This window comes from Cygnus atratus, chromosome 1 (genome assembly GCF_013377495.2).
Source record: "Cygnus atratus isolate AKBS03 ecotype Queensland, Australia chromosome 1, CAtr_DNAZoo_HiC_assembly, whole genome shotgun sequence".
Taxonomy (NCBI): domain Eukaryota; kingdom Metazoa; phylum Chordata; class Aves; order Anseriformes; family Anatidae; genus Cygnus; species Cygnus atratus.
In genome coordinates, this window is record NC_066362.1 from 95,138,294 (window position 1) to 95,160,719 (window position 22,426).

General features: G+C 48.5%; 1 protein-coding gene across 1 annotated transcript; it reads right to left on the minus strand.

The window, feature by feature from the left end:
• Window positions 1-8,570: 8,570 nt before the first annotated feature.
• Window positions 8,571-21,319, minus strand: DRD3 (dopamine receptor D3). Its single transcript, XM_035540539.1, is given in 7 exon segments — window positions 8,571-8,767; window positions 9,400-9,626; window positions 10,625-10,850; window positions 11,734-11,876; window positions 13,104-13,216; window positions 19,952-20,243; window positions 21,182-21,319. Coding segments are annotated over 7 exon segments (1,290 nt in total). The 5' UTR covers window positions 21,274-21,319.
• Window positions 21,320-22,426: the final 1,107 nt, after the last annotated feature.

Below are 22,426 nucleotides of genomic sequence, written 5' to 3' on the forward strand. Positions count from 1 at the left end.
CACTGTTTCCTCAAGGTGCGACAGAGATGGTGTACCAGAGAGTTTGAGTGCAGTAGTGAAGGTAATGTCTCCTGAGAACATGAACTAGCAGCCCAACAGAGGACAGTGATCCATCTAGGGGTAGGGTACTGTCACTGAGCAGGGTCTGTGTCAGTTACTTCAGAAGAAGCCGAAATAGACCTGGAAGTATTAAAGACACCTACTGCTTCCTCTCCCTGAAAGTACTCTAGCAGCTGAATTAAGCTTATAAAAATACTACAGTTGAAGTTGCTGGCCTTAAAGCAATTCAGGATAAATATGCAGTTTGCTGCTCTTCACCCTTTATTTAACGCTTTAAGATTACTTTATTAACTTATTACTTTTTTTTTTTAAGATTAATTCTTAAAGAACACTTTAAGATCTTGCATTAGGATGGCTTTACCACAGCACACAAGGAGTCGTCAGCTGTGCCCGTCAGCATTGCCTGTGCATCCCTCTTTCCTGTGACAGATAACAAACACAATGGTGTCAGAGTACCTTTCACCAATCAAGCCTTATTGACTGTGTTGCACTATTTCTGTTCAACAAGTTCGTAAAGAAATGGTGCAAAGACTGCGCAACTGCTCTTGAAACAGTCTATGGGGAATAGTTTAGCCACAGAAACTACATAAGCAAGGATGTTAGTCCTGTGTTTTCAGTAAGTACTTTATTACTGTTGATACAGCACAGGGAACTTGGAAAAGGCTTCATGTTGGGAAATTCAACGTGAGGTAGGAGGTCTGTCATCTAGAATCCATCTATCTTAGAGGGCAGAGAGTTCCAATGAAAGAAAAATGTTTTATATCTCTTTCAAGAGGATTGCAGAAGAACGATAGTATTGTTTTTGATCAAAGGTATGTGTTGCGATGCTTGTTTTCTGCAGTGCCCGTTTTCACAGTGTTGCACGTGTCGGTGCAAAACATTATTGGAGGGGACTGAGTTTTTAAACTTCTCCTTCACTCACACTCTTGTATCCACATACACAAAATCACCAAGATACGTGACTGCCCGACATTCATGGACCAAAATGTCTGTGTCCAGGAGGTCCGTCAGGTATGCTCTGCAAGGTACCGAAGACAAGGGATGCCAGCTATTGTGTCCTTGTGTTACCCGCGTTGTTCTTAGGTTGTTTGTCCAATTGCTGGTTTTGGAAGTGTCACTTTGTAGCCTTTGGGAGCTATCCCTGATTGGTCTCCTCATCCTGTTCATCTATGTGGCTTAACTAGGATTTGTTTTCCTTTGTCCCCAAACCTGACTGTCCTGAGAAGATGCATGCAAAGGTACTGGGATCTTAGTGACCTAATTTAAGTGCTAACAACATGCCATTCTTAACAACCCTCCTGGTCTTCCTTCTTACCTTCCAGTCTTTCTGTACTGCTGTGTTCGTGTTCATTCACACTCACGAGTTTTTCCATTTTGGTTCTCTGCTTAGTTTTCGTGTGTGCTGTGTGTAAAAGCTGCATAGAGTGAACAATTTCATATTGGGCAAAATTTCATTTAGTCAACTACATCCACTCATTATCTAACAAACAGTAATGAACTGCACTAACTCTGCAATAAACTTGATGCATTATATTTACACAGGTTGTCATTCTATCAGCACTCCTAATAAACATTGTAAAAAAAATCTCTGTGAATTTAGAAAGTTTTTGGTTCTGTTTCCAAGCAGAGACCTATTTCTTTCAAAAATTTTCTTTCTTGTCCTAACATGTAGTTTTCTTACCTGCCTTTCACAGAGAAGCAAAAATTGAAACAAGTATGGAGTGGAAAATTTTCTGTGCTAAATTACCTTTATGTAGCGCAGAAAACTACAAAAACAGCATTGTCTGCCTTCCATCCCCAAATGGCAGAACACAAAAGAGCAGGGATGAATACAAGAGAGAGTGTGTTACAGAAACATTATACAGTAGAACATCTTTCCCTTCTCATCTTCTACTGTAGTCTTCTCCTAGATAAAGAAAAATTTTTCATGCTCCTGTGTTTCTGATGAGAATAATTGGCAGGGCCATGTGTTACTGTGCCTTTCTGACCGCTTCATCGGTATTCTGCTCAGTAACTTACTTCTTTCAGAGCTATTTTAATATTGCAGACCCTCTAGCAGTTTCAAAGGTATGCTTTAAAATGTATTGAGGAAAAATAAATCAGATTGGTCTGTCCGAAAAAAGCTTTCTCTGTTCCTTCAGGTACAGCATTTCTTCCCCCGTACCTTCACCCCCCTCCATCCATCCATCCTGTGAATTGCTGTGACACAGGGTCCCTGACAGGTTGTATCAAGCCTTGTCTGACAGTTTCTAGGTCTGCTCTTCTGTGGCTCCATGGAGCTGCAGGAGCTGTTGAAGGCTGGAAGTGTTCCAGCAGGGTGTTCAATTTATTTCTAAGCCTCTTAGGCCCAGATGGCTTTCAGATCGTGGTGCTTTTATGCATAGAAAAGTTGGTTCCAGGTAAGTTGCAGAGGTGCTTTTAAGCATCGGGTAGCTTTTTGTTTTTGTTTTTGGATTCATAACCTGAGTTGACAGGCAAAGGGCTGTTTAAAAAAAATAGCCCTACTAAAATGCTTAAACCTTTCCCTCAGTAATCTCAGAGAATCTTCCTCTCCGACAGGGAAGGCATACACAAAATACATGATGGTTCAGGCCAGTTCAGTGGTCTTACAAACACTCTGGCATGATCTACATAATTCACTAGGGACTTCATCTCTTTTCTGGTAATGCAACATGTACTTCTTCAGTTTATTAAGGTCACAGAGTCGTTTAGATTGAAAAGTCCAACCATTAACCTAGCAAACCTGGCTGTTCAAACACATTGCCATCCTCCCTTAAGCACTTTCTTTATGCATGATAGGCCTTTCCAAACAAGAGAATAAAGTTAAATCCCTTTGAGAAGCTGGATCTAGATGGCCAAGCTGGTGCTGGCACAAGAGTGGTTAACACCTTCCTGCAGCAAAATGTTCCTGTTGTTTCCCTGTTGATGGTGTGAGAGTGAATGCCGTCTGCCAGAGCACGCATTGGCCTCCCCTCCGGCACACTGGCTGGGAAAGGCAATACCTTCCCTGCCTTGCAACGAGGTGATGATGAACTGCCTGGTTGTTTCTACATCTGTCCTCGGTTCAATTTAATTAAACTGGGGAGGGGAAGGTGCAGCACAGTGTGATGCCCTGTTATGCGTCCGACATGCCTTCTCTAGCTCCCGGCCTTGCTCGCTCCCCGTCATTTCACAGACTTAGGAGAAAGCCTGCTCTCTTCAGCAGCTGTCTGTGTGCCTGAGCATCTCACAGAGCTCTTTGTGGAGCAGGTTTGGATGCAAAGGGGTTATCTGGCCAGCCAGGCTAATTGCAAACTTCAGACTGAATTTCAGAAACTATGAAGTAGGGACAGGGCCATATGTAAAGAGGTGATAACTGGAGGCATCTAGATACATTAGACAACTCAGGATTCACCAGATTTCCATTTTCCCTATCCCCCTGCTACTGTATAAAACATTTTTCTGGCCAAGGCTGTGGCTGGAGTGCTGGGATAGGCAATGGCTGTGTTTCATGCTTGTGGCCCCACAGAATGAAGCGCATCTCACCCGTCCATGCTTACAGAGCGGGTTGATTTGCAGATTATTAGTCAAGAAAATGTCCAAGAATGATGATCCTATTTGTGATGTTGAAACGTAGTGGTCCAGCAAACATTTTCACAACAGAAAGGAGTTCTTTCATGGTCTTTGGCCAGAGTTCCTGGACCCATTACACTGCTGTATATGTGATGCTTTTTACACTTAAGTTGCCTGCCCTTCCGAGGCACTGCCCATGCATTATAAAGCACTGAATGAAAGTTTCTCTATATCAGTGCTTCGTGCCTGTTGCTCCCTCCCTCACAGCAGAGCAGACGGTTTGCTTTTCTGTGAGGTAATCGGAGGAGGTATTGAAGTGATGGAGCTAACGTCCTGCAGCAAGCCAGCAGAGCTGAGGCTACAAATCTGTCCTGAGCTGTTTACACCACCCTGCCCTGTCCAGCGTGGAACCGTCTGCAATGTAATGTTAAATGTAACGCTACTATGGGCTGAAAAACAGCTGAGGAAACCAACTCTTAGGAAAGCCAGATGCCAGGCGAAGTTGAATGAACTGGGTTGGGAGAGAACACAGGAGACTGGCAGGCAGCCGAAGCCTTTGAAGAGATGCAGCACTCTGAGGAAGGGAGCAGGAGATGGAGCATCTGGGAGGAAGGAGCAGAGGCAAACAAGATGATTAGAATTTGGCAAGGCCAGTAGAGAAAGGAGTGGGAACAGTGCAGTATGTCCGCAGCTAGCTTTGCCAACACCGAGCTGCAGAAGACACTGGCATGTGCTTTTTTACATGCCTTTTTTTTCCTGAATATCTTGAGGAGGTACAAGCAATTTGTTGTTCTGGAAGTTTAGCAGTGGCTGCTATACTCCTGCTCGCCGAGGCAAAAGGCCAAGGAGTGATGCCGGTGGCCTTCACACATGGGGCTGAGGGGAGATAGGGTGCTGGACTCACCCTGATACTCACCTCCCCTGCTCCCTGCAGCCAGCAGCATCACAAAAAGCAGGGGAGCCCCACAGCACTAACAGCCTGCCCACCTCCCTCCACTTCAGACTGACGTGCATGCTGCAGGTGCTGTCAGCTGAGGCATCGCAAGGTGAGCAGCCACCTGCATCACACCCTTTCAGCAAAGGCACAGGGTGGCAAAGACACATGCCGTCCCATAGCAAGCGTGCTTCTGCCCTGTGAAAAGCAGTCTGTACTGTGCTGTTTGATCAGCATCGCTCACAGCTGCAGGATAAAACATGAGAACTGACAGGAGTCCCTAGGGCAGGGAACCAGAAAGGTCTTCCCCACGTCACCAAACACAGAGCAGGCTGGTGCTTGTCTTGCCGAGATGCTTAAATCATTATACAGAAATTAATTTTTAATTATGTTCGTTTTCTTCTTTGGCTCTAGGGGCTTTCTTGTTCCCTGCCTCATGCTTCCAGAGGCATTCAGGAATAGCTGAGACCAGTGTCTGGCAGCAAGAGACTTGCTGATGTGTGGCCAGAATTATGGAAGAGGCACAAGAGAATTCCTCGCCTGGGCTGGGGGGAAGAGCATCCCTGCTGGAGAAAGGCATGGTTGGGGTCAGCTGAGGAGCTTCAGTTCTGGCACCGGAGGTGATATGAAACTGAAGAAAGGAGGCATGAGCGATGCCAGGAAAGCAGATCAAGAAAGGTCACTATTCTCTTTGGAATTGAGGTTGGCTATCTGGAGGGTAACAGAGCCGGATCAGTGGCATTTGACATTGAAAAGAAAGTTTGGGATGCATCTTCTACCTCCTGTTCAATGTCTTAGCGGCTGATGCTGGCTTTGAAGAAGTATCATTATGCATCCCTCACACCCTGAATTGCCTTCTTTCACTCCTAAGGCAGCGGATCAGGTGGTTAAGATACCAGGAAATGGCCACCACGTTAATTCACTGTTATCGTTAGAAAGTTCACGTCAGTCATTCCCCCAGACTGCATGTGCTTGAGACCACAGCCAGGAGCCGTGGAGCACATGTGGAGCTCAGGTCTCTGACAGACACCTCGAGACACTACAGCACATTCTGAAAAAATGCTTATTCTGAATAACAGATTCACCGTCCATTTTATTTATGTGCTTCATGCTCTAAAACTAAAGGCTGCCTCAGAGCCCTCGTGAGGGTCCCCCACGTCCCTCAGGGCTGCCCTGGTGGGGGGCAAGGGATCAGGGCAGCCACACATGTCCGGTGGGGGCAGCATCCCTGGGGTGCCCCTGGTATGTGGAGGAGACCGGGGCACTGTGGCTTTGATGGAGGTGATGTGTGGTGCTGCAGGAGACCTGCACAAGTCTACCTGAACAAGGCTTGGCGGTACGCGGGCTCCCACAGCTCGGTCAGAGCCTTTTGGGAGCTGGGATGAAATGTCTGGCTGGAGAAATGCTGGAGTGGGAGGTAAACGATGTTTTTCAGCCCATTTTTCAGGCGTGCTGTGCCTCTGCTGCAATTTCGTCTAGACAGGCAGTACTTGGATGGCCTCTTCTTGCCTTGCTGGGGAGGCTGCTGTTGTTCCTGGCGGGTTTTGCCAGCTCTCCTTGGTTTACAAATGCTCTTAACTCTCCTCAGCAGCCATGGAGATGCTTTCTGGTTATGCTGTCTGCCAGCTTGATTACAGAGGGTGTCTAGCACAGGGGATCTTTGGTATCCCATCCCTGCTGCCTGGTGGAGCACAGTGAGGGTGAGCACAGGCTATGCGGCCCCTTGCTGTGCCTGCAGGTCTGCCGAGACATGCCATCAGTGCAAGGCTCCCACTCTGGGAGTTGTTTACAGCCTGCAGCAGGCTCTGAGCTCCCTTTTCCCCTCTGTGAGAAAGGAGGATTTTTTTTGCATTCTCCAAAGGTTTTTCTAATGTGAATGCCAGTATCTAGATGAAAATCTGTGAAATGGTTCTTCAGCAAAGAAGGCTCCTGTGCTGAGCACAAAATCTCTGCTCACCTCTCCTCTTCCAGATGCTCTTGGACTGGGGGGAAAACCAGCAAAGATGAAAATGTAGAAAATGAAGGTTAAGAGAAGGTATTTCAGTTACACATTGAGGGAGCGTGGATTATTCTACTGCAAATAACTGGAGCTGGGGCTCCTCCGCTGTCCCTCTGGGTTGCTGGGGAAGGCAGGGGGCCATCAACTCACTGCACCTTCACTTGCTTCTGCTCCTTGGCCTTTCCTGCAAGGTCACTTGTGTCCTACTGTCCCAGTAAAACTGGGGCACAGAGCTCAAGCAATGCTTGAGGAAGGGGGAGAGCAATGGTTTTATCACCCCGAATCATCTTGGGGATCACTGCTTGAAGAACAGGCTCAAACTCAAGATCAGACTGAACATGACGACTGAGGGCTTGAAATGGACCCAGTCATCCATTAAAAGATCTGCTTCCTTGTTTCCACCTTTCTGGCAACTGTGCGTAAAGCAACTGAAACTGGTCCCTGGTGGTCTGTATTATGACAGCATCTTAATGAGCATTACTTGGGCAACAATCTGTCCGCAGGTTGATTCCCTGGATTTATACCCCCTATATCCTGTGGGATGAGTGCCTCCTGTGCAGTCCAGCACCTTTGAGCAGATGGAAAAAAACTACCACATGCCTGCTTAGCATAGCTGAAAAACCAATTGACTGTCTTTTCAGAATTCATCTGCTGGAGGTGTTTACAGCAGACATTGATTTCTTTCCCAGTTTCACTAGTGCTTCACCGTGTGAGGCTTGGAAAACCACTTCCCTCCTTTGATCTTCATTAGTGAAATGCAAGCAATAGTAATGACCTCTTGTGGGTGCCTGGGAAGACGATCATTTCATGCAGGGAAGGTGTTAAGAAGGCTGCAGGTGAGAAAAGGCTTATGGCAGGGCTACGTTCACCACAAAGGCACCAAAGCTTCCAGTTAGACATGTGTTTTATTGGGTTACTGCAGTTACAATACAGTACGGAGGGCGCCTCCACGCACAAACAACACATGCTGTCTGCTAGTGTCTCCCCCCCAAACCCCGCAAACAAAAGAAGCAGCTAGAGCTCCGCTATGTGCTCCAGGACAAAGTCTTGGCTTTGTGTTAGGAAAGAGAGGAAGCACTGCCCCGATGGAGGAGCTGTGGCATAGACAAAGGCAGGGACAACACGCGGTTACACCCAAAGCTGTCGAACAAGTGCGGCTAACAGCGCAGCTAAGCCTAAGCTTGGGAGCGAGAGCTGGAGCCTCGGGTGAGTCACTGGATCCTGCACAGTGAGGGGAACAGATGGGAGAAACAACGAGACTGTCCCCAGACAGGTTTTTCTGTACAAGAAGACCATTAGGCTGCCCTGGCACGAGACAATCTGACATGGCCTAGGGCAGGGCTGGTCTGGTGGTCATCTAGGTCTTACTCTGGCTGTGTAAGGCCAGAGTACCTATAACCTGTACCTATGACAACACTGCACCTCTTGTGCAATCTGCCCTACCGGTGTGACACAGCAAAGGGATGGCAGCCACCTCTCCACCTGCAGGGAACAGTACAATAAAGGGGATGTTTTGTCTGCATTTAGGGAAATTTTCTCAAGCACTGAAACTGATCCGTCGTTATAGGCAAAACTTTTGATGGAGACAACAGCGATGTTACAGTTTCTCCATCAGTGTTCCCTCTCTAAGTTTCCTTGCCAAATTTTTGCCCTTGGCTCCTGAAAGAAGGGATAAGGATCCTTATCAAAGCGGTCATGTTCTGCCCTCGCCTCAGGGCTGCTGCTCGTGTGCTGGGTGCCTCCAGCAGGCCAAGGCTGTGGTGGTAGGAGGACTCACCATTTCACCTCTGTGTCTTCCTTCCCTCCCTCCCCAGCAGTGAGAAGGACTCGTGCTCTTCAAAGCAGAGGCTCTGACACTTGCTGCACAAAGCCAGCCATGCAGGTGGGGTGGCTCTTGCTCGTCCCACAGCTCGAAAAGCAGGAGGAGGGAAGGGCCCACGCCATGTCCCCAGCCCAGGCCCCAGCTGCGACCTGCAGCATGACGGAGGCAGGGGGGCCGAGCACAGCTCAGCGCCAGCCCCGCCATCAGCAGCAGAGGATCTTGAGGAAGGCTCTGCGGAAGTCAGTGTTGAAGGTGGTGTAGATGATGGGGTTGAGGGCGCTGTTGACGTAGCCAAGCCAGGTGCTGGCGCTGTACAGCCCCGGGGGCACGCGGCAGGCCGGGCAGTGGGCGTTGAGGATGTGAATCAAGAAGAAGGGCAGCCAGCAGACTATGAACGCCCCTGAGTTTAGAGAGAGAGAGAAAACAATCCCTGACTTTTGAGAGAAGCAACGACTTGGAAAGAGACCTGCACCTGTGCCCTCTTCCCCCACCCTCTCACTACTTCTGTGCAGCTCAGAGCGCACTTGCCTGCGTTTGGCAAACACTGAAGAAATGTCATGTTTATTCCTGATAGAGAGGGACTTTGCAGGAGCTCGGGCTCCTTAGGGTCAATTATATTAATGAATGGGCCTTTAGATGTGGCCTGGTGACAGTGGCCGCAGCTTAGGAGGAAAGACTACTGCCTTAGCTGTTTTAATACGCTGTGATGATAGTTGCATAATTTCCCTGCTAGTAGTGAGTTAATTAGGGGAAGCAGTGTGTCTGCTGATTGTGGCAGCTGGCTCTGGCTCCAGTCTCTCGACTTCCCTGTCGAGCTCTATGAGCTGGTTCCTCTGCTGCTCCTTGCCTGTTTCCCCTTCTGTACCTGGAGTTAAGAGTTGCTGCATATGTGCATTTGGGAACTTAGGATCGCTCCAGCTTAATAATAATAATAAATAATAATCAATAACAACAAAAATTTAAAAATACTGAAAGAAAAGAGAAAGCAAAGGTACCCCTTGTGCCGCACTAGACAGAGCTGCTCTCACTCACCCAGGACGATAGCTAGCATCTGTGTAGCCTTCCTCTCCCGAAGCTGGATCAGCCGGGGCTGCTGGTGCACTACCTTCAGAGAGCTGATGGTTTTGCCATTGCTGAGCCTCCGCACCTCCAGCCCTGGACTCCTACTCTTTCTCCTCTCTTCCAGCCTGTTGTGCTGTGTAGTCCCTGGTGTCTTGCTGAGGGATGCATCTTGGCAGAAGCTGCGGTACCGCTGGAGGCTGAAGACTGTCAGCAATTTCCTTTTGGTAGACATCTCCTGGCCTGAGCGTTTTAGCGGGAGACAAGGGGAAAAGGTGCCCTGGCATCTGTCTGACAAAGATTTCCTCTCGATGTGTTCCTGCAAAAGAGGATGCCACAGAGGAACTGGGAAACATCCAATCCATTCTCTGCGTCAAAGGATGATGGGGAAAGTTGTAAGCCATCCTTAGCCCCACTCGTTTCTTGGGCACTAAGACTATCCTCTGGAGACGGCACAAAATCCAGAGACTGGGACAGGCCTTGGCTTATCAGAGGGCTGGAGCAGGCCCTGACAACTCTCTGCCTCCATCCCACCAAAGAGAAGCATGAGAACAAGAGCGGAAACACCCCCTCTATTAACCTGTCACTTGCATTTTGTGACATCCCTGCTCGCATCAGTATCCCCACCCTTTTCTAACATGGCTTTGCTCTGAGAAAGTGGGTAAAAGAAGTGGGTATGAGTGACCAGGCGATCCCTTTCAACCTATTCTGTCAGTTCCCATGGTTGCAGATATTTCATCTAGAAAGGTCAGTGGAAGAAATGCTGCATGCACCATGAGCATTTTGAACTCTTAAGCCTGCCAGATGAAGAGATTTTTTATTAATAATCTGGGTTATTAAAGTCTGTGAAGCCCTGAGAATGAAACCTCTTAGAGTAGAAATCAATAAATGAAGAAATTAAAATCAATAAATGAAATTAGCCAGACTTCTGCATGGCTGAGAAAGCACAGCTCTGAAGAAACATTGATGTAGGCTGTGCTCTCTTCTAGTTGCTTGGTTCCAGAGGGCAGAGATACACATGGGATATCTTCTTTCTAGAGGGCTGAGAAAGGACTTAACTAGAGCTTCTGCATCTCAAGTATCATGGTGTATGAGTGAGTGACATGATGAAAAGATGTCTGGTCCCTTCCTTACGCTTTCCACTCCACGCTTTGACCCTCTGAGGAGAAGAGATAATGCATGCTCTGTTCTTTCTGACAGCTCCTACTGCGTTCATGGGGATCTTACTTCGTGTGTACAGCACGGTTTGGTGCTGGCGCTGTGGCTGCCCTGTCGGGTGAGGGTTCGCTTCTTTTGTCTTTGTCTTAGCACGAGGTAAATCCGGACATAGAGCAGCAGGGTCACCATGAAGGGGAGGTAGAAGGACACCAAAGAGGAGTAGATGACGAAAATAGGGTTGGATATGGAACAGACACTGGGATCCCCTGGGGAGGAGAAAAAGAGAGAGAGGAGAGGCTGAGCTGCTTGAATTTATTACAAGAAGGCCCTGATGTGTTGGCAAAGCAGGTCAACTGATGGTTGAGGGACAAGGGCAGTCTAAGGAGAGCAAGTATCTTCAGTCTCCGTTGTTGCATATTATACTGTGGCCTACCCGCTCACCTAACCGGTGCTTAAAATGGGCTCTGCCTCGGGTCATCCAGCATGACTCAACACACATCTGCTTGTTCTGGCCAACAGCTCTGCCCTCTTCTCTCACTTTTACCCCCAGCTTTCCTCAGAGGATCCTTTCTCCTTTTTCCTTTCTCCCGTTATTCTGTCAGCTTCTGAGCTGTCTAGATGCAGAGGTGTGCACCGCTTGCACCTGTCTGGACCAGGTAGTGAAGGGCAACAGCACTTCCCTCCCCGTGCCCCCTTCTCACCTCAAGCACTGCCCAGAGGATGGACGGGGAGCAGAGGACCTCTGCCTGTGGCTCAGAGGGAGGAAGGCTCCCCTGCACCTCAGCCTCCATGGAGAATTGGCAAGATGCAGGAAGTCTTATGTGTGTGTTGGAAGTGCTGCATGAATGATTGTTCGGGGGATTTCTAGACGTGGGCACTTTGAAGGGCAGTGACTTGCCAGTAAGGCAGGCAGGTCTGTGCTCACAGCAACAGCCAGTGTCTGCTGAAGCAAATGGCAAGTTTAGACAAGAGAACATCTGCTCTCCAGCACTGGAAATTTTTGTCACCCTTCACAGGGTGCTTTCCAGTTCCCTAAAATTTCCTGTAACTTGAAAAGCCTGCAGGACTTACGTTAAATAACATGGCCATACACAGGGCAGCTCAACTTCCAGCCCCTCCCTACACACAATTGTTTGGGATGTCATTTACCTGTAGTATTGAAGCCAAAGAGGAGAGGGCACGACACTGCAAATGCCAGCATCCAGACTATCACAATCATAAGAGAGACCCTCCTGCAGGAGCTCTGCCCAGTGTTGTACTGGTACTGCACTGGTTTCACCACTGCAGTGTACCTGCGGACCAAAACAGCTCCAGAAAAAGGAGACGTAAGAATGGCATGAGGAGAAGGACCAGGTTTGAAAAGGAAGAAGGAAAGCCACATAGGGAATGCGATGGTCGAGGTGGTGAAGAGATGGGAGAGGAAAGGAGGGAAGAGCAGATGATGGGATCAGCAGTTTGTAAAAATGGTGAGCAGGGTATTGTGGGGAGGAACAGAGGAAATTTGAGTTAGTTGGCAGCACTGGGGAGAAACACTCTGCAGATCCATTAGCATTGTGAAACTACAACGCGCGTGGTACCAGATAGACCTAGAAACCTGGGGAAACCTCCCCTCCACCCCCTATGGCTATATGTGAACTGCTGGGAGGGAGCAGACTGTGGAGCAACCACAGCCTGCTACACTCTGTGCCTCAGCTGCCCGCTCTCGTGTTGGCCTTGTGGACAGCCAGATGATTGCCCCTGGGAGTGTGTTGGGGACATTTGGGTGCTGGGGTGCCCCTAGGACACAGCTCCACAAGCCTGGGACTCGTAAGGCACAGGAGTCCCAGCTTTAGTATCACCTGGCAGCAGAGCCTAAGTGAAACAGGGAGTCTCCCATGGAGAAACACTAGACTAGTCCATCATTGAGAGCTGCCTCGTGCGCTTACCCTTGAACCAGAAGTTACAAAGGTACAGCGTGTAGTGTTTTCTCCTACCCTCACTTCTCCCCATAAGCAGGAAGTTTAGGTCCTAACTGTACTGCACATGCCAAGGTCCTGGCTCCCAGCCCTCAGTGTTGCCTACACTAAGCTCAATTTTAAGATGCAGAAAAAGATGGTAAGGCTGAAGATTATGCAGCAATAATCTTCTTCCCTCCATGTGTATATGACAACACTTTTTTTTTATGATTTTTTTCTGAGCAGGCTCTCCAGAGGGCAAAACCCTCTTTGATACTCAGTGGTAATTTGATGACAGATTCTTGTTTCTACCTTCAAAAAGGATGAGGATGTAGCTGACTACCAACTGGTGTTGTTTAATTGCTTGTCTCTCTCTACCCATTTCTTAAGCACGGACATCTTCTAGCACCTGGTGGGCAAAGCCACATTAACAGCAGTAGTGGCAGTGATAGACCTGCAGGAAAGTGTATGTTCGTGAAGACACCGGCACTGCCTGTGCCAACACCAAGTCCTTGTCTCTTCCATGGTCAGGTATGGGGCCTGCCCCACCCTCAGACTATTCTCCTGTATGTGCTTGGCACTCACCTGTCAATGCTGATAGCGCAGAGGTTTAAAATGCTGGCCGTGCACATCATGACATCCATGGTGACGAAGATATCGCAACAGATGCGGCTGAAAGTCCAGACTCCCCCGGTCACCTGCATCAGCAATCACAAAGCCGTCAGCCTTGCTCTGCAAGGAGTCCTAATAGATTATGTATAAGGAGGTGCTCTCCTTCAGGTATCTCAACAGCTAGATGAATTCATATTCACTGTGATGTGCAGAGGGAAAGTGAGGCATCTGTATTGTATTCAGGATAATACAGGGGTGGGTCACAGGGAATCCAGGAGCTGCACCTCAATTTCACTCTTTTTCTGACTCTTACAGAGGTAGGCAGGATGAAGAAATAGCAGCTATCCATTTCCTTAAGGTCTAGCACGATAAATTGAATTAAATATGATATCACTGTATACATCCTTTGATTAAGGATTATCTGACAAAATCTAAAGGCTAAAGGTGCTTCTCAGCTTAGCTGCTGGAGTTCTCTTGCAGCCAGCGAACTGGAAAAGTGCTGCAAATTTTATGCATTTATGCATGAAACAGTGACCTGAGACCCGAGGCTTCTCCGGAACTTCATTTGGATTCTTATCTCGGTTACAGATTTTGATTATCAGATCTGAATGAGAACTCACAAGCTATTCAGATAAAGGGTTTTGGGTTGCTATCATGTCTAGCTTTTGTTCTGGTTGTTTTGAATTTTTAATCTCAAGTGTGCAATCATGAAAACTTAGCTGTGGCCAATCTTCATGATGGAGGAATACATTTTTGGCCCAGCCATCGAGTTCTTGACAAAGACCTTTCCAGCTGACAGCAGTATGCTCCAAGCACCGTGTGGCACTGCTGTGAATGGGCCAGCTCTGCTCGACGCTGGGATGATGGCCTGACCCTGGGCAAGCTGGTCGGCCTCAGCACCTGCTCCTTGTAGGTGGTGAACAAGAAGGCAGCCTGCCCCCCAAGAGATAAGCCCGATGGAGGAATACAGCAAGCTAAGTTAATGCCATGCTGGTTGAAGTGGGGTAGGAGAGAAAGAGGAAGAAAGTCCTTCCTCTGAGATAGCAGTGCTGTCTGCCTTGTGTGGGAGGCCTGGAGTTTAGCCTCCACCCCTGCAGATCCTGCTGGTTCAGCTGGATCCTGGGAAGCTGTCAGGAACTGACACCAGTTCCTGGTCTCTCTGCTTATGTTCAGGTTACACCTGGGCTACTGCATCAGGTTGTGGGGCCCAGCATGGGAAAGACATCAATAAACTGGAGTCCAGCAGTGGGCCAACAAGATGGTCCCTAGGGGCTGAAGCACCTGTCTTGTGAGGGGAAGCTAGGTGAAAAGGGCTCGTTCAGCCTGGAGAAGAGGTGGCTTTGCGTCCCCAGTACCTAGTGGGAGGTCACTGAGAGGGCTGGAGCCAGGTTACTGAGAAGGTGGAGCCAAGCTTTTCACAGCAGTGTGTGGTGGAAGTATGAGAGACAACAGGCATTGAAAGAAGAGAGGTTCACACTGGTTATGACAATCAACCCAGTCTGACCTCATGGCTGATCCGCTTCAGGCAGGGCATTGGACTGGAGACCTCCTGAGGACCCTTTCTGCCAGAATTATCCTGTGATCCTGTGAACATGTTCCAGCTACCTACCTGGCTTCTGGGGCCATGCAGCATAGTGAAGAGATGATGAGGCATGAGCATTATAACAACTTCTTATAACTCGTTTCCCCTCAAGGGGGTATGCGCTGGTATGCTCCTCCTTAACCCCCAGCTCCCCGAGCTCCATCACCGATCCATTCCCTTAGCTTAGGTCATTTACTGTGTCCTACCTGTCCTAAGACAAGAGCTAGGCATTTGAAAATACCCATACCAGGACAGGCTGGAGATGGTACCACAAGCAAGCTCTAGTCCTATGGCAGTGGGCCAACTCTATAGCAAGTGTCAGTGCCTAGGAAGGACGCAGCTCACCATAGAGAGAAGCAGCACTCATGTGCTTGTATAAACACAGAATTAGCTCTGTATGGATTCTTTTCAGGCTTGTTTAACAAATAATCCTGAGGAATTTAAATGTTTTTTGATTGTTCCTGTGCCAGCATTCCTACACATGGGCACCAAAATTTCCTGAGGTGAGCTGTGTGTCGCCGGGATATTCTCTACTGGACCCAGCTGCTGTATGTCAGAAGTCAGGTACCGAACCAAGCAGTTGCCCATTAGATCACCTAACACTGAATGGATGCATGGGAGAGAAGTAGAAATAGGCCTGCAAAATGAAGAAAGGAACTGTGCTTTCATCTTGAGTTTTTGGGGCTCCTTTGTTTTCTTTAAAAAAAAAAAAAAGTCAAGAGAGAGAAAAACAAACAAACAAAAAAAAAACAACTTAGAAATTTTCTGCACGATTAGGTGGGCTACACGATGTACAAACTGAAGGCTGCCCTTCTGAAATTAGGGACTTGAACAGATTCAGTTTTTAAAGAAATCCCACACCATCTGTGTTTTAGTTGCAGATTTTGAGACCTGCTTGCCCACCTCATAATACCCCCAAATTATAAATGCTGGAAACCTTTGCAGTGGTTTTTTTTTTTGTAGTCTGGGGTATAACAAAATGCAGTGTGTACGTGTGATCCGTGGAGTCTGAAGAATATGTCACCAGGAACTGCTGCCAGGTGTTTGCAAGGAAGCCAGCAGCTGCTAACCCAGCAGATGTGCAAGCACTTAACTGAGGGAGTTTCCAAGGTCCTGAGCGTGTTTGAATGTGAAGCCTAAGGAGAAGCTCTGGGAATGTAAACCATTAAAACTGAAGAAGGTGCTGGTGGGAATGGACCTGACATGAACCCTCTCAGGATGATGCATTCAGATCACACCACCTGTATGCTAAGCTGTAGCTTGCATTGAGGGGATGCTTGGCAGATCAAAATGCTGGGCTTAAAACCCATCCTCACTTCATCAGTCAGAGCTTCTAAAATGAGGGGCAGCCCTGTGGAAGTCAGTGAAGTAGTTAGTGTTTACATGCATGATAATACAGAATTAATTCCAGAATTTAACAATGAAGAGAGCCCTTTTATTACAGGCCTTGTTCATAATTTTTTTAATTCTATTTCTGCACTTTATTTTCTTGCTCTGTTCTGCTCATCTTTGTTACAGAAGCTATAGCTTGCCAGTGTGCATTTCTGGTTTTCATGTGCTGGCAAGGTATCTATTCTTTATCCCTCTGGTGCCTTTTATCCAGGAATCTCAAAGCACATCACAGGTATTAATTGAATGTCTCCTCACAACTGCCTGAGTGAGGTGGATGGTCAAATATTATTCTCCTCTTACGATGATGAGAGCAAACCACAGAGAGATGAGCTGATACAATCTCTCATTACCACTCAGTGTGTGTGCAGCAGAACTGAGAACAGAGTCCAGGATGAAATCCTGGTTCTGTCAAAGATGATGCTAAAGCTCCCTATAGACCATTCAGGTCAGGTTCTCACCCCGTCTTGCTCAATGACCAGTCTGCATTATCCACAAGGCTACAGTATTGCTATTTTTAACTTTCCAACACTTTAGGAAGGCTTCCAATCTAAAAACCATCATCGTGCATTCATAACTTTCATAAATCTGTCATTCTCCTGAATCCTTAAAAATAAACAAATTGATCTCTGTAAATCATATTTATGTAACAATGCATGGATAGCAATGACTAAAATATGAGCAGGTACGTAAGCAGCTGTGTATTTAAGCATGCTCACTTGAGTTCTGTGTTTAAGAGAAAGTTCTTCTTGGGGCTGCAATTAGCTCCCTGCAGCTGTGAAATCGCTGCTTATGCTTTTGCACGGCCAGAGCAACTAAAAGCATGCAAGCGGACAGGCCAGCCGACAATTGGGAAACTGCTGAGCTGCAGTAACTCATCTTTTTGTCCTCCCTTTGATGGTAGCCTAGCGAGCTCCTTGAATGCCAAGAGCAGTTGCAGGTCTCACCGCTCCGTTGTGAGAGCCACAGACACTGGACATCAGTGACAGTCACCTTTTGAAGCCTTTTTTTCCTTTTTGGAGTTAGAACTGGATGTTACGAGAAGCCCAAGAAAGATGTTACAGGCCATGCTGCTGCATGTTCTCCTCCATTTGCATGCTGACTGTAAGGCATGATGGTATCGATGCCATCAGACTCCATAGCCCCAGAGGCCAGTAAAGAATTAGGGTAGCAGCACTGCTATATTAGTCCTACCTGTTGACCCCAGACGATTGCTAGGCACTGTGCAGAATAGCAATTTTGTGCCAGAAACTTCATTAGCTGGAGATGAGGATTTTGAGGTTATAAAATGTTCCTATTGTTGCTCTGTCACAGCCTTCCCAAAAGACTTCTCAGAACGAGACAGATCTAGGCTGCCTGATGGATAAAAAGGCAAATTTCATGGAGAAGGTCCAGACCACAGATGGCTCTTAAAATTGAGTGTAAAGCACATAAAGTTCACAAGTGACAGTTAAATCTGAGGGATTCATCTACCTTTAGCTTCCCCATAAATAATGGCCAGGTTTCAGATGTTTGGTTTGGCAAATGCTCAGCAGATGTACAGGTATTGTATGTGGTTTCAGGGACTGAATGATCTCTTGGCAATTTCCAGGCCCAGAGTGCACTGAAGCATGATGCAATTTCTGCTTCATCTGTAGAGCTGTTGATTCCATAAACAGTGACAAATATCTAAACAACTCTGGAGTTTTTTTCAACTTTTTTTTATTTTTTTTTAATTTTATTTTTTAATCTTAGTGTTTCTAGAGTCTTAAAGCCTAGTTATCTAGAGGGTACTATGTAATGCTGGGAGTGGTAGATTGGATTTGAGATGTGTGTAGGTCTTCTCCCTTTTGTTTGGGTAACTTCTGCAGTCTCTTGGATCAGTTACTTTGATTCTCCAAGCTCCAGAGTGGAAAATGAATCTTGAATGGGCCTGCAAACACAACGACGGAATGGACCTGCCATTGTGATTGCAAACAGTGCCCACAATACCGCCGGGGGGCAGAGGCTGCTCCACAGATGTGCCCCAGTGCCACCCTTTCCACAGTGATAGCGAGTAGTAAATCTTTTCCTAATGAAAAGCACATTGTGATTTCATTAGAGACTGGAATTGTGCTTGAGGTGATGGAATATTCCTGTACGAGCAGTCTGAAATAAAACTTGCCTTTTAGTAATACTTTTAGTTATAAGCAAAATGGAGTCTAATTCTGTTCTGCTGGGATGGCTTCCCCTCCCCTCCTGCCCCTTATTCCTTGTTTTTTATCTTTCTTTCCACACAAATTAGTCTAAATGTCGCTACTAACTTCATCAGGAACATGATCACACAAGCAGCATCATGGTGCTCGCTTTGTTCTTTCATTCCACAGCGATGCTCTACATAAATAATTACCCATCAATGCCCTTGTACATAGAGCAGACACTTAATTTCTTTTAATTGTAGTCTTGCTGAGACTGCATTGGACACAGTTTGGAACAGTGGCTTGGATTAACATGAGGGAAATACCTGTGCCAAAGCTTAGCGCCATGCTGGCTACTGAACATGTTCAGGTGGCAGTGTTGGCCACTGCCATTCTCCTGCTGCTTGATCAAATCTCCTTGCACGTGCATAGCAGGTCTGGCATTTGCTGGAGTTGTCCCGTATCGTCCTACTTTCTATTCGTGCACTGCACAGTCCACACGCACAAGTCAAAATCCCTCTCTGCTGCTGCTCTGCTTTGTGGGAAGGAGGTCAGCCAATGGTGGGGAGCTGTCAGCAGAATGCTTTACTCACCCTCCAGCCTGATCTCACCTTGCCCCTTAGAGAAAGAGCACGAGGCTTCAGAGAGGTCACAGCTCAGAGGTTTGTTCTGTCTCTGTTAGCATGGGAACAGGGCTAACAGGGCGCAGCTGAAAGCTTATGGCTCATAGGCATTCACTCTTAATTTTCCTAGCTCTACCAATTTACTTGAATAAGCATAAAAATGCTAAAGAGAACAGATAAAAATGCCAGCTGTAGCATGCACTCCTGTATTTACTGTAGCAAAAATGTTTGCCCTGGGAGTGGCTTCAGTAATTCAGGATTTCGCCGCAGTGTGGGGGGGATTTGGAGTCCATCCTTGCTGCCCTATATCTGATGGTGCTGCTCATACCATGCACCATCATGCCAATATAGGTTTACACCAGCCCAATGTGCAAAGATCAGGGAAATGGAGAAAAAGACCCTGAGGGCTTGACAAATCCTTTGAATTTATTGTGAGAATGCTCACTTGACTTAAAGAGATTTTGGAGCATGATCTTTGGCTTCATCTCTTTGTCAGCCTACTTGGGGAATGTTGCTTGGAGCTGACCTAACATCATGGACATTAAGGCTCTTAAACTCCACAGGAGATGAGGGCTCGACCGCCTTCACTCGTTTTCTGGCCAACAGGCAGGGATTGATCTGGACTCCAAGAAGAGTTGCTGTAAGACGTTTCCACCCCCCTTCCTCCCCCTGCCATTCCCGAGACATCATGGTGCTCACTGGCAACCCTCCTGGCTGATGGAGTCAGCTCCAAGGATGCTCAGATGAAAGCGGTGTCAGCACGTCAGGGGCCACAGCCTACACTTCCGGCTGCAGCCCAGCTGCTGCTCGAGCTCAAAGAGGTTGGAAGAGCGAGGCTCAGCATGTCTGCTGGCAGGTGGAGCTGTGGTGTGTTTGTCTGGCTTGTGTCCGGCCCACCAGGACAACCTGTGTGACGTTGTGGGCTGCCACACACCCCACAAATGCTCTGGAGCTGGCTGGGGGGCTGAAACGTGAAGGGCCTTTATCTGTACCAGACAGAGCTGGCCTAACCTGAGCGCACGCACTCATACTGCGGCTCAGCTCTGCTGGTCTTTCCTCTGACACACTCACCTCCAGGTACACCACCCACGGCATCACCAAAGTAGCCACCAGCAAGTCCGCCACCGCCAGGCTTACCACAAGGTAGTTTGTGGTGGTTTGCAGGGCGCGCTCCCTCAGCACGGCTAGGCAGACCAGCACGTTCCCAAAGATGATGGCCAAAATCAGGAGGCAGTAGCAGAGGGCGTAGTAGGCATGTGAGCGCGGCAGGCCCGGCTCTGTCGTGTTACTTGCCCCACAGGGAATGGCATCGGTGCCGTTAAGATGGCCGCCGGTTCCTGTGAAGAGCGCCATGGGGATGCTGCTGCAAAGAGAAGAAGACGACTGAAAATTGATGCTTATAGTAACTCCAGAGAACGGTAGCCTTTTGAAGATGGCATATGTCTTTCATATTTCACTCATGGTGCTACCTCGAGCCAAATCTAGAGGTCTTTATTCTGCTCATATGAAGGTGGAGCTTGGTTTTAAAGTCTTGGTTGTCCGGTTTGGTTTTCACTGAACCTAAGCCAAGAGAAGAATGCCAGGTTTCACCTGCTGCGTGCATCTGAACGGTGCATCTCACCAGCCAATGCAGCTGTAAGGACAGGGGCAAGGGTTTTGGGAAGAGAGTACCCTCCCTCTTCCCTCATCAAAAATCTCTTTAGGATCTTCATGCAGTCGAGTGCTCAGCAGCCTGGCAGAGAGACCGCACCTGCGCTTCTCGAGCAGGCTCTTGAACCCTGGCTGCCTTGCAGCGAGCACCACTGGCTGAATTACTCTTTTCCTGCAACGTGCTCCTGTCCCAGGCCTTCTGTTCAAATAATGCTCTGCTTCAACCCTTCCTAGCTTGCCAAAGCTCGACTGTCAGCGCAGCCCCCCATTTTATCCATATTGTGCTCCGTGTTTGCCATGCCTGGCTGGAAGATACGCTTTCTGTGCTGAAGAGCAAATCGACTTGTCATTTGGGATGAAATAATGGAAGGGTGCATGCAGCGGACTCTACATTTCTTTTTCTTACAATGGGTTTGTGATTGTGCTCAGGAACCTACCCAATCTTGATTTAGAAGGAGGCTGATTTTTTCCAGGTACATGAAGGCTGCCATCCCAGGGTAGTTCTCTGACATTTAATCCCTTTTATCTGATTTATTTTTTTTTGGCTAATGCTCCCATCACTAAACTCATCCTCGGCTTGACAAGTACTAGAGGCAAGGACAGAACATTGCAAAGAAGGCGCTATAAATATTCTTCCTTGCTCCACCTTACCCGCTCAAGAGGAGCATCCGTGATGCGACGCGCACGCTGCTGGCGGAGTAGCTGTGCAGGAGGTGTGAATTGCTCCAGCCCCATGCACACATGCATCCTGATGCCAAACTGCCCCTGCTGGCTTGGAGTCAGGCGAGGGCAAGGGCTGAATGAGATGGAAGCCGTCCCGCAAACACGGATCCCTTAGGAGAGGGGTGAAACAACCTCTTACGGATGTGTTTTGCTTGGAAGAACCAGCGCTTGTCTCTCCTCTCTCTTTCTTCCACCTGCCCCCGACAAAAAGTTAAGGCTCCCACTGGCCCCGAAGAACTCCCCGCGCAGCCAGCGCTGCTGCCGAGCCCAGGACCGCTGCTGCACAAAGCACCCCGGCCCCAACCACCCATCTTGCTCATTTCGCAGCGCCCCTCTACACCGACACAACTCCGGGAAACCCGCACCCTGTGGGGCCGCGTTGCAAACCCCCAAACCCCCTGCCCTAAGCAGCCGCCCGCCTCGCAAGCAAAGCCGAAGCCTCCCCCAGCCGTGCCCCACAATTTCCTCGGGGTCCCCCCGACTCCTGCCCCCCGGCCGCCGCCTCTGCCCTCCCCAGCCCCCGGGATCTGACCCCATCCTCCTGCCCCGCCGTGGGGGGGATCGAGGGAGTCCGAGGGGGTCAGGGTCGGGGGTCTGCGGGGCAGGGGGTCAGCAGCGATCGACACTTACCCCCGGCCCGCCGGGCCCCGGCGCCGCCGCCGAGCGGGGCTCGGTCTCGGTGCCGCCCCCTCCCCGCCCCGGCCCGGCCCCGAGGGCGGGCGGGGACCCGCGGTGGCCGGGGAGGGGGAGAGGGGCGGCCGGGGGGGGCGCGAGGCTTGAAAAGATGTGGTGATTTTAAAGAAAAAAAAAAAAAAAAGAAGAAGAAAAAAAAATGTATGTAAAGAGAAGGAGAGAGGGCTTTTACAAGGGGAGGGACTTGCAGAAGTCATAAATCATAGGATCATAGAACCATTAGGGCTGGAAAAGACCTCCAGGATCATCTGGTCCAACCATCCCCCTACCACCCACCAATGTCACCCACTAAACCGTGTCCCTAAGCACCAGGTCCAGCCTTTCCTAGAACACCCCCAGGGACAGTGACGCCACCACCTCCTTGGGCAACCTGTTCCAATGCTTGACTGCTCTTTCTGAGAAGAAATGTCTCCTCATTTCCAACCTAAACCTCCCCTGGTGCAACTTGAGGCCATTCCCTCTAGTTCTATCACTAGTTAT